The 12,522-nt window shown below is 37.9% G+C and overlaps 1 protein-coding gene across 2 annotated transcripts; it reads left to right on the forward strand.

Moving 5' to 3' along the window:
• Positions 1-1,724: 1,724 nt before the first annotated feature.
• MS3_00007268 (uncharacterized protein) lies at positions 1,725-12,177 on the forward strand. 2 transcript variants are annotated; one of them, XM_051215528.1, is made up of 9 exons: positions 1,725-1,879; positions 1,939-2,132; positions 2,166-2,405; positions 4,990-5,057; positions 5,098-5,383; positions 6,677-6,889; positions 7,742-7,823; positions 8,903-11,034; positions 11,601-12,177. In XM_051215528.1, the coding sequence occupies exons 2-8, from the start codon at positions 2,007-2,009 to the stop codon at positions 8,962-8,964; spliced, it is 1,077 nt and encodes a 358-aa protein (XP_051066052.1). In that variant the 5' UTR covers positions 1,725-1,879; positions 1,939-2,006; the 3' UTR covers positions 8,965-11,034; positions 11,601-12,177. The 2 variants fall into 2 exon arrangements, with proteins under 2 accessions (XP_051066052.1, XP_051066053.1); XM_051215529.1 differs by having other exon boundaries at positions 10,957-11,034.
• The last annotated feature ends 345 nt before the right edge of the window (positions 12,178-12,522 follow it).

The following is a 12,522-nucleotide window of genomic DNA, read 5'->3' on the forward strand; positions in this document are numbered from 1 at the left end:
TCACTGTCACCCCTAGATCATTATGAGACCGGACTACGGGTAATGACACATCTCCGATGTTGTACTTAATAACCTTTGAATCCCCCAAGTGCATGAAGACACACTTTTCCGAGTTGATAGGCATCAGCCACTCTTTAGACCAGTTTATCATATTATTTAAGTCTGCCTGAAGAGTAAAGGCGTCTTTGTCTTCATTTATTACTCGCCAAATTTTTACATCGTCAGCGTATAATAACATTGGAGACTGTACTATACTTGTAAGATCATTAACGTTCATTATAAAAAGTAAAGGACCTAAAACGGAACCTTGGGGTACTCCACTAAGTACTGGTCTCCAGATGGAGCACTTGGAATTTATTCTTACTTTTTGTCTACGACCTACTAGGAAATCTTTAATCCATTTTAAAAGAGATCCGGCAATACCAAGGTTTTCCAACTTCAATAGCAGTCTATTAGTTGGCACCTTGTCAAAAGCCTTACTGAAGTCTATGTAGACAACATCCACTGAGTTTCCGTTGTCTAGCGCATTAATCCAGAGCTCCCTAGCTATAAGTATGTTCGTTGTACAGGATAGACCCTTTCTAAAACCATGTTGTTCCATGTTCAGCAAGTTATTGGTTTCCATAAATGCCGTTATGGTCCGTTTGATTATTCTTTCCAGTATTTTAATTACAACAGTGGTGAGGCTTACGGGTCTGTAATTCGATGGAACTTGTCGTGGACCTGTTTTATGTATGGGAGTGATGACTGCGTCCTTCCAGTCCATAGGTAACACACCTTGGTCAAGTGACATATTGAATATCACAGTCAGTGGGGACGCGATATATTGGGCAATATGTCTCAAGATTTTGGGGTGTAGTTCATCTGGTCCTGTTGACTTCTCCATGCTTAGGGTGCTAAGAGCCTTAAACACATCGTTTTGGTCGAAGCCGACGGTGAGCAGCTGGTTTGTTGACTCTGTGTTTGGGTCTGGTTCTTTCTCTAGAGGGGGTTCCTGAGTGAAAACTGCCCCAAAATAGTCAGCCATAGCCTCTGCTTTTTCCTGATATTCCTCTATCATTTCGGATTCACTTCCAACTTTATTTAGGTTGGGAATCGAATGATGAACCCTTGTTCTGTAGTTTATGTACGAGAATATTCTCTTGGGCTGCTTGAGTGCAGATTGTGCCAGCTGCACTTTATATTTTCTTTGAGCTTCCCGAATTTTTGTTATACACTCGTTTCTTATCGACCTGTAGCGTTCCATTGTACCTGCTGTGCCATGGCGGATGGCAACATCCCAGCATTTCTTCTTCCGTCTTAGTAAGCGTCGGATATCCCGCCCTATCCAGGGATGTCCGTGCTTCTTTTTCTTTGGGACACTCCAGGGTATGTATGGTTGAGTTACCCGATTGTATAACTGCCTGAATAGAGTCCATGCCTCTTGTACTGATGCCTTTGAGTCAATTTCCCAGTTCTCAGCCGATGCTGCGGAGTTAATTGCCTGCACATCTGCCTTCCATATGTTAGGACGGGCCGGCGCAACTGTTTGACAGGCAATCCCAGTCATGAATTTGAATAAGATGACTGGATGGTCACTTCTCCCAAGTGGTGGTAATTAAGATAATGAATTGATTAACTTGTTCTAGCTCATCGTCTTTATGCCATTAAAAGGGTAAGATAAAGGGATTGGTTGACCTGTAATCAGTCATCACAACGATATCGTGTATTGGACTAAGAATCCTGGTCTCTGTCCTTGGACGGAAGCGCTTAGGAGGGTCTGTGACGATGTAATGCGTTCGGTACCTCACTTCACCAACACCTGGTTTCGAATATCAGATTGACTTGATCTTACGCTTGTGCCATTGCTGGATTTTCTCGTTTGCTTTTATTATTAGACGTAAGTGTGTTATATGCGTTTATGGAGTCACCTGATCACTTCTCTTGTCTCTTTTCCAGTTACACACTGTCCCCACACTCCAACTTACAGACAACGGCACCTCTGGTAATGGGTTTTACATGGTGACATGGAGTCAGGTGACGAAAGACTATCGAGGGTCTCATTTACTCACCGGATCATCGCTTCTTCAGTTGGTGGTATAATGACAGCGTTTGTTATGACGCCTCTGGATGTTGTGAAAGTCCGAATGCAGGTAACAATAAGCACAGTCCTTAATTTTTGATAGTCTTCCAGGGCATACTCCGAAACCAAGTGTCTTATTTATTGTAATGGACTAGCTGAACGCCTCTCCACCTGCCCATTGAGCCGAAACACCTGTTCTATGTCTTGGTCAGAACGTGCTATGAAGTGTGCAGGGAGGTGGAACTTATTTACCTCGAACGAATCACATTGTTGTTCCACATGCATTCCTCATTATAATAACCAATCTTTTGTTTCATTTTCCTGCCGCTCCCCTAGCGTTTCAGTAAGTTTTGATGCATTACCTTGCCTTTTTCAATTTTAAGTCCTTGTTTCATATTAGTAGCCGTGTAAAAACATCTTTTGTTGTGATCAAGATGAGATTATGACCTGAATAGTGGTTGTAGATAATATATTGGCTTCAAAGTTTGTCTCCGTTGGCGGTGATGAATGAAACATATTCTGTTAACTTCGTACCTATTCTGTCGCCTAACCTCTCCAGTGCTAACAGAAATTAAGACTTTGCACTTAAGTGTTTTGGAAGTTTATATTTTAAAAATTTGTTTATTCAGGTAGACCATAGGAATCAAAAATAGAATAAAGTCATTAGTCTACCAAAACACGAGACGTTTATATAAAATAAACAACATGAAAGTACAGTTAGGTTGGGAGACAGGCGCAACAGGTTACTAAATACCTGGTCAAATTAGAATGACGTGTAATGGGTATACAAAAATAGGCTGCATAATAGTGTGATTACGATTGCCACAAAATTTACACTGATGTTTCGACATTTTTCGATAAATGATAAGGCTTCATTAATCTTCCTGATTAAACATTGAGCAGAAGCAGCTATTTAACGTCATATCTTCACTGTTTATCTCATGCACACAGCATTTATTCTACTGCAAATGTAAATTTAATCGATAGAGGAAAATCCCTATTATTGATTTACAATAATAAGAAGGTTGCGACTGGCTTTTCTGAAGTGACCGAACGACCTCTGTCATGAATTAAACAGCACTAGTGTATGTGTACTGGGTTTCGCAGTAAAATGTATTCGGAGTAACTAATTGGTTGTTTAGAAATATGTTGTTATTTTAAGTGGTCAATTGTAGTACTAGTTACCTTTCAGGAATCAAATGGTATGAATGCATGCAATTTGCAGTTATTTATCGTGCTTGTTTAATGTATTGTTGGATGAACGTGTGACTGTCCTTGCAACATAATCTCGCAAAATCGTCCCATAGTTCTCATAGCTGTTAGCCTCACATGAGTAAAAATGAAAGAAAATGTCCTCGTAAACCAGAAGAATAGGTAAAACTGTGAGACTAAGCAGTTTCGTGCTAGTTCAATTATTCTACTTAGGCTGTGTATATGGCGGGGGACTATAATGTTAGACCACGTTGAATTAGTTTTATCCAGGTACGTTAAGATCCATTATTAGTTGTTTAAATTAATCAGGATGCAAAACCGCAATTTTTCATAAGAGCAGCTATTATTCTTGTCAAAAAATAGAGCAGACTCCATCTTATAAGAATCTTCTAAAGTTAAACTAAGTTCTACTGTAGTCGGGTGCCGAGTTATTATGAGATGCCTTTAAAAATGCTTTAACAGATTGCCGTGCGAAATGGATCCATTTTAAGTTTAATCACTGAAATTTTATAAATATAATTTCGTCGTTAATATCAGATTTCTTCAAAGTTTTCTAAGCCTCTGGTCTAGTTACTGCCACCATGTTTGTGATAGGATGTTAACTCATATTCAGTGCTGAATAAAAGCTCAAACTAAAGGAGTTACTTACTTTAGGGTTAGACGTTTTGGGGGATCTTTTTATGAAGTCTCGTTTATAGAAGAATGAGACAATGTCAAGTGTTGCCCCCAAATGCCATGGTACAGCCGAGAATGAAGAAAGTCCATTCTCCTCCAAATGCTCTCATATGGCCACGTGTATACAACCACTCCCACGAAAGTTCTACTCACTGCCTTCTCACGGCGAGGAGTGTTGTTCACCAAATTGACAGGACGAAAAGCGAATGTCCGGCTCCCTAACCAGGTTGGTGGATATGGAGGATCCATCTAGGGGAGTTGGAAAACCCTGATTCCAAACAAGTGGTGCACATGGGTTCTAGGATTCTGAGGGAACCAATATTATGGCCACTAACTACCATGGGACTGCATCTCCTGACGTTACTCCACTACCTTGTGGATCAAACCTTTAAGTCGAAGGCTCCAGGTGTGGCCCCCCAAGAAAACCACCTGCTTCGTTCTGAGCACCCGGGCAGTATCACAGCCTACACAAAAATCAAGTGATTTGTTTGGCGCATATGTTTTCGGTGCCTCTTTGTACCAATATTTATGTGTTCAAATAAAAATAACTCAACAAGTAAACCGGAGTAGGTGACAACTCCATACACTATTAATTCGCTCAGTATTTTGGCTACCGTCTTCATTCGGTTTTCAACGAGTCTCTCTCCGTTTTTTTTCACTACCGGATGATCATGAACTGCCAAACTAGTTACAGCTTCAAATTTATAAGCCTGATGTACACTTAAACCAAACATTTCCACGGTAAAAACAGTTAGTCGGTCATCATCAAATTAGCATAGTCAGATAAAATAGCAAGATGATTAACAAAGGCATCGAAGTAATGCCATGGAGTCATTAATGTTCATTTGAAAACTATTTCATGGGATAATGATAATCCATAAGGGGTTATTCACTTAACATGTGATCCAAAAAGTCAATGACTTCTTTATTTGATAACTTTTTTTTATTGGTTAATTCAATCTTCAACCCTATGTAAAATGTTGGTTATTTTCTTTGTTATTAAAAAATCCTTTATTTTATCATGAAAATTTTCTCTAAAGGATACCGTCCTCAGAATTATTCGTAATGAAGGTATTTTATCTCTTTGGAGTGGACTCTCCCCAACACTGTAAGTTAGAATTGTGTTGACCAATATTATATAATTACAGTGTTATGACACTTCCTCAAACTGTTATCTACTTCACTGTCAATGATTGGCTGAAATATCATGTTGGATATACTTCTAAGACTGTCAACAAATCACCAGTAATGACAAGTGGATCTTTCCAAAACTTCATCTCCCCTAAAGATTTCCTCCCTCCATTAGTTGGAGGTGTGTCTCGAATTTTCGCGGTAATGGCTGTATCACCAATAGAATTGTTACGTACAAAAATCCAAGCTAGGAAAGTACTCTACCGAGATATAACATCGTTAGTTGTTACAACAGTGAAACAGGTATTGCTGAGTTTCGTTATACTATAAGATAAATTTGATAATTGGTAACATATTTCTTGGTTTATAGCAGTCTTTTGTAAATTTACTATCACAGACATGTAAACAACTGCACAGAAATAAGGTTAATCAACTCACTATCCACATACAAATTGGTGTATTCAGTTCAGTTGACTATTTATTGAGTTTTAAGACTCATAGGTTTAATTCGAAATTAATTATTATAACTCATTTAATAGGTACAAGTTCATATACTCACTTTTCAAATGCAATATTTATGTGAAAGCTTGTAACACTAGTCGGCTCTGTAATTCTAAATAATTGGAGTGTGATTGAAATCCGAGACATTTTAGTTGAACTCCAAGAACTTCAACTACTAGACTTCGTACTTAGGATATGATACGACTTTTGAATGCAGTTCCCGACCGTTGTTGTGGTGGTCGGGCTTGCCCATCGTGATGAAGCAACCGATCTATGCTGGCTGGAACAACCGTTCCTCAAGGTCCTACCATGTCAGACAGGTCGGTTGAAGAGCGGCATGGCTAAAAGCAACAGACTCAATGTCCGAAGGTGAAGTTGTACTGCTGACTGTATAAAGGTGTGACGGCAGTAAGATGTTTCTTTCAGACAACCAGCTCAGCAGTGATGCTGCCTTCCCACAAGGAGGGGTGGGGTTAGAAAAGGTCGACCCTAAAAATGCACACCTCGCCTTATCCCGTAGTTATCTGTCTCCGGCGGTAAGGTCTCAACAAGTACGGGGCTAACACAAAAATACTTATAAAAAGGTCTTGTGTAACCGACCTCAAGCAGTTTTTCCTTGGGCACTGCGGTCACGCTCTCAGGTCACTAAGACCACCTCTAATCCAATTTCCTTTTCAGGTACCTCCAGAAGAACCCTTCCACGGTGTGGGCAACCGGGAAGTGATAACCGCTCTCATACCTCTAACAGCACTCAAGACCACTGTATTCATAATCAACCTCCCCCTTGAATGCAATTTATTATCTTTTCTCGTAGTAGCTATAAACGTTGCTTATAAGTAATTTAGTAGAATATAATCTCCATTCGTATACTGCTGGGATCCTGGTAGTTTATTTTAATTGTAGTTTCTTAGTTTCTCGTCATAGTGATACCTCTACTAGAGCGGTTCAGTTCCATGATAGATTGTCGGTCAAGATAGCTTATGGATTTTCCACTTTAAACAAGATTTTTATGTATTCAGATTTCGGTAGTCTTTTAAAGCCATTTCGTAAATGTAATTTTAAATCAACTATTTTGACATATTGTTTATTACTAAGGATGGTCTGAAAAGTTTGTGGTTAGGTGCTGGACCAACTCTGTTACGTGATGTTCCTTATTCTATGGTATTTTGGTTAACTTACGACTATATGAAATCTGGGTTTATAAATAAACAGATAAGAACGCATTTGTTGTCGAATAGTGAATTGCCTGCCACATTTGACAGAATTCACTTTTCGCATGCATTTGGTTTTGGAGCAGCTGCTGGTTTTGTAAGTCATTCATTTAATATTTGTTTATTTCATGCAAACGTTGGTTTATAATGTGGAGATTAAATTTATGGGCTAAAGAAAAATGTCTGAACAAACATATTTAAAATCGTTTGTTTCATTCTCGATGCTATTTACAGTATAGTTGAATGTAGATGCACATCGTGTAGCAGAGAATTTCATACGTTTTACTGATTTCAAATTCATTGAAAGAAATATTATATATATGCAAGTAACATCAGGTATTTCTCAGCTTTCCCAAATTAATGTGATTTATCACAAACCTAGGTTTCTACATTAGCCCATAAAGTCCTCATGGATTTTTCTCCTAAACATCTTACATAGTTTAGCACACAAATATAATAGATTGAGATTCTGATAAGTTCAAATTATATCACATCTTGGCATTTTGATCAAGTAACATAAAGATTTTTTCAAGTGTTTTAAGTATACTTCCAAATATTTAATATTGTAAAGTTTGTAATTTTTTATTAAAATTTCCTTTTTTATCGTTAAATCAGTAAAATGTTAAGCATTTGTGATTTGACATCAGGAAAAAGCCTCAAAAACCAAACTGAAAGTTACCTCAATTATAGAACCCATCTACATCATTGTGTATTAAGCTTCTTAAGTGAAAGGATTCGGTTTTTTCCATAGATTTAAATCTATGACAATGTAAATAAAAATCAGTACTATGAAAGGACTTGTTTCTATCGAACCTCCCACATGTAATGTTCCTACAAATGAGTCATTCGATTTCTCGTGTATGATATATATCATATCACCATTGTAACCTCTAAATCGTTGTATATCTCATGCAAACACTAATTGTTTTCTGATATTCTTAAATTTCAGATTTCTGGCGTATTAACACATCCATTCGATGTGATTAAAACTCACAGACAAGTTGATTTCGGAAAGTATTCGTTTTCATTTAGTAAGTTCATCAAACAATGGGCCTGTATATTAGTTTTGTGCACAACAGTCGTTCGAATTTATCTGTAATTTATATCAACAACACTCCAATAGAATTCACAGAACTGACAAGTTAGCAAAACGTTACGAGCATTAAATTGTGTATGCTTAGCAAATCTTTTGTGAAGGCAGTATAAAGAGTAACATGTCATTACTAGTCTATTGAGAAGAAATTAGTGAAAATGCCCAATCTGGAATAATGCGAGTCGACCGAATCGAAATAACTGTGGCATCAATGATAGTGAGAAAAACTAAACATTGGAAATACGACTAGAGAAAACGGAGTAAGATGGTTTATATGAAAGAATACTGAAACACGAATTTTAGGGGAAGATAGGGATACAATCCATTTGTACTGTTATTTCTGCTTCTATCTAAGTCATTTTATACAACGTCTACAATCACTAATCGCTGTTGTTGCGTGGACTCGAACCAACGTGGCCCAGTGCGACAGTCAATAACTTCTTGGATTAATCTCGTATTTTTATTTGGCTACTCCTAATATTTTTCGAACTTATTCTTACACCAACTAATATTGCAGTTCTAGATAGACAGTGTTTGGTCCAGACAACCTCAATCGATGAACATTTACTATCTCACCAACCAATTTGCAATATTCTTGTAGTACTTACGCCTGGTACCCCTCATGGAGAAACATAAGACATCTACCAGCATCCTCCACCTTTTCATAATTTACTGTTCAGATGGATGCTAGATTGTTCTCTCTCACAGTAGGCTGTTACTGATGGTATCCACTCACCAGACGTTGAGTATCTTTTGCGTAGACAATTGCTTATAAATACTTGTACTGTTTTGATGATAGTTGTGGTAGTCATGGAAGTTTCAGCTCCTTACAGTAAAACTGTCTTGACGTTCGTATTGAAGACTTTGACTTTGATGTTGGTTGAGTTTTGAGTTCCATACGGTATTCAATTGTAAGAACGCGGTCCTTGTTTTACAAATCTTCACATTTACGTCTACATTTTCTAGAGTTTCTCCATCGATTGTGATTGGGTTAGTGTTCTCTGTGTTGTATTTCAGGATCTTGGTTTTTCCCTTGTGTATGTTGGGGCCTATTGCTGAAGAGGCTTCTGCCACAGTAGTTGTTTTCGTCTGGATTTGTTGGTGTGTATGGGAGAGAAGAGCCAGATTTTCTGCAAAGTCCAAGTCGTCTAGTTACATGCAAGCTGTGCATTGTATTCCGTGCTCTCCCTCATATATCGAAGTCTTTGTATTCCAGTCAAATGGATAGGAAAGCACTCAGCGGCGTCACAAGGCAAGCCATCACTTGGAATCCTCAAAGCCAAATGAGAAGAGGAGGACCAAAGAACACATTACGCGGAGAAATGGATGAACAACATTTGGACAGAACTAGGAAGGAAGGCCCAGGACAGGGTGTGTTGAAGAATACTGGTCGGCGGCCTATGCTCCACTGCAGGTAGCAGGCGTAAGTAAGTAGGGTCCGACGGGTTTCACTGATTCCATGTACCTATATTATTTGTTGCTCTGGTTGTTAGAAGCAGAATCAGCCTATGAATCTCGGCTTTCAACATGTGGCATCATAGTTCTCTCTTCAACTCCCAGGACAGAGTTTAAATTGTATTCTGGTTAGCGTTTTTTAGCAAGGTTGTTTTCTACGGGATGTGGTTGCCGACCACACCCCCAACCCTCCCTTACGTGGTCTTGGGACAGGCAGTAGCCCTAGAAGAGCTACAAATGAAGTTATATCCGTAATACTAGTGATTTAATTTCACAATTTCTTACTCGGTTGTTCGAAAGTACATGAGCAACGCTTCAAAGATAAATACATGATCAGAAACCTGCGACCCACGCATTTCTTCTATCTTCGTTGCCATTAAGTAATATAAAACTGACTGCTGCACATTACACACCCTTTGGTTGGTAGACGGTTGTCTTCCTCACCCCCTAAGTGATGCAAAATTGAGTCAAGCACCGAACCATCAGGACTGAGACTTTGAGTATAAGTATAGTGCTCGACCAGCCGAAATATTTCATCCCCTATAGCGTCTGGGTGTTGGTGTAAATTAGTCCTAATGTAACTTTATTTTTTAATGAACAAACGCATTCCAACCCTGTTTACACTGTTACTTAAGGTGTTCAAAAGGTCTTTCAGCATGTCAGTCATTATCAACAATGGCACCCCTCACTAAACAGAATTATGAAATCTCCACAGTCTATGTCAAGAACAAAATCTCTTATTAGATCAGTTCCTGAAAAGTCGGACAACAGAAGCATTATCTCTAAATGGAATGTCTGTTTTGGAGTTAAATAAAATTGGGATAGTACGTAGCACCGACGAAAACCACTTGAGGTTGACAATTTGGAAGAAAATATTGTTCGAAAAAAGAAACTTCATATAGTTTACGTGCTTCAGTGAACCCTTTAGTGATATACACTGTCAAAAGCCTCGGTTCAAGCCATATCCTGCCTACCAGTTAACAAATACAATTATTGCCGGACGTCATTAACTATGTTCATGTTCTAGAACCTAATGAAGGGCGGATATTGATCGTTAGATTCATGTCCGGGTCGGGAAATAGTATCATTTCGCCGTTCACGAGCTTTAGTTAAGCGTTGAATTATTACCTAGACTAACATTTTAAACACTCAGTCGAATCAATCCTTCCGTGGTCATCACAAGAGAATTTAATCCTTTCCTCTAAGTTTGGATGATCATCAATTGAGACCAGTCAGAATGTATCACGTTTAGTTCCCAAAATCTAGCTAACATTTCAGTCAATCTGAATGCCGAAACTTGACCATCATCCACAAAAATCCTCGAAGTTATTACATCGAATGCAACTGCTTCCTCCCATTCAGACGAACTATGGAACTTTCAGCTTCAATATTGGTAATAGTTGGGTTGGTCATATTGATTTTCCATTCAGACTTTTTTTTAGTGGTAAGCAAATATAAGGATCTGGATTGTTTCTGATTGACGCATAAATTCAACTTTTGATTATCTGTTTTTTCTTCAGATGATGAAAGCCACATTACTTAACACATTTAGACAAATTCTAACTTCGTTTTGCCAACCAACTAAACTACGTTTTTCTATAATCCTTTAAACGTAGATCATCTTCACCCAACATCAACGTGGACATTACTGCATAATTTGTATATTAAAAATGGTCTTCCTGCCTTGTTTTCTGGTAAGTATTAATTGACAGGGTCGCATTTATTTTCAGTACAAAATGGAAATATCAATTTTGCTCATCAATGCCATTGAATTGCGTTTTGAAGATATTATGCTTGTGTGAATACAGTTTAGCAGACTAAGAATTTGGCACTAAAAATCTTAGTAACATTGAAGTTTAATGCTTGTTGATAAATAGTCAACAATCAGCGTGCCCCAACATGAAACATGCTTACATACGATCGATATCCTGCTAGCACAAAGGTAAATCCGACTGTGAAAATGATTAGGTACATCAGTCAGACGGTTATCATACCGAGTGACAATCTTGTCTTACATCATAGTATTGCCAAGTGAAAATTACTTATTTATTTGATACAAGTCTTCAACTACATGATTTCATACGTCTGTACATACAAATACATTTGAATCCCTCATGCTTTTATTCCCAACTAATTTGTTGCACTAATTATGAAATTTCAGTTTTGCGATATTTTGTTAATAATACCACTGATCATGTACATAAACTACTTAGTTGCATCACACATTTCATACACTTTTTTATTGATTTTTTTTTCACAGGTTTCACACCTAGAATAATTAAAACAACCGGCGCTTCTGCAATAATGATTGCCGTCTTTGAAAGTTTAAAAGAAAAAGTTGTAAATATCGGAACAAGTTAAATGGAGAAAAAAATTGAGGTCAACTTATTCTTGAAAAATTCTTCACATTACTCAAGTTTACTGTTACGCAACACTACATTGGTCATTTTATTTTGTACTGTGTTTTAGTTTTTAGTGACAACATTGAATAAAATGACTTTAGTTCATGTAATTTGTTTATAGAGAATTTTTATTTGCAACAGGAAGGTTTTTGAAAAGACAATAGATTGGGATAGCTGAGTATGAAACCAGTAATTTGTGCTTTTTCATTGAAATCAAGAACTGATTTGAGTTAAACAGCCATTAAAAATTTGAAAGCACTGGATGACTGTTTCGTTCTGGTATGGGACTCATCACAAGCGCGCATCCACAACACCACCACTGAAGATCGAATGCTTCACCTCGAGACAAATGAGACTTCCGAAAATATTGGGTTCGACCCTCGGTCGCAAAGTCGCGAAACCGCACTGCTCAATCCCACATTAGGACGGAACGACTGTCTGGTGCTTACATGCTCAACTTAAATCAGTGTGATTTCAATGAAATTCGGCCATTCCCACAACTCCATAATGACAATTTCTGCTTTACTTTGGAGTACATCGTCAACATATTTGTTTGTATTCCTATGAGCCACCAGTTCTCTATAAAGGAACAGACTAAGCTTGAGATTATATGAATGTTTTAAATGGACTTGTTTATTTGAGTTAAATATCTGTTAACTTCAGTCAAAACACTAAAGCAAGCCATCCTATCTACAAATCTGGATTCTCTTAGTGTGACTGGTCTAACACCACTAATGTTGATTTTCTAAGAATTCATTCCCGGAAAAATCAACTATCAGC

The sequence above is a fragment of the Schistosoma haematobium genome, chromosome 4 (genome assembly GCF_000699445.3).
Source record: "Schistosoma haematobium chromosome 4, whole genome shotgun sequence".
NCBI classification, from domain to species: domain Eukaryota; kingdom Metazoa; phylum Platyhelminthes; class Trematoda; order Strigeidida; family Schistosomatidae; genus Schistosoma; species Schistosoma haematobium.

Bases quoted from the DNA above. Each gene is read 5' to 3' on its own strand.
- MS3_00007268 (XM_051215529.1), top strand. From the start codon at position 2,007: ATGGAGTCAGGTGACGAAAGACTATCGAGGGTCTCATTTACTCACCGG. The intron at 2,133-2,165 runs GTAACAATAAGC...AATTTTTGATAG, and splicing joins TTGTGAAAGTCCGAATGCAG to TCTTCCAGGGCATACTCCGA. The intron at 7,824-10,956 runs GTAAGTTCATCA...CTTTAAACGTAG, and splicing joins AAAGTATTCGTTTTCATTTA to ATCATCTTCACCCAACATCA.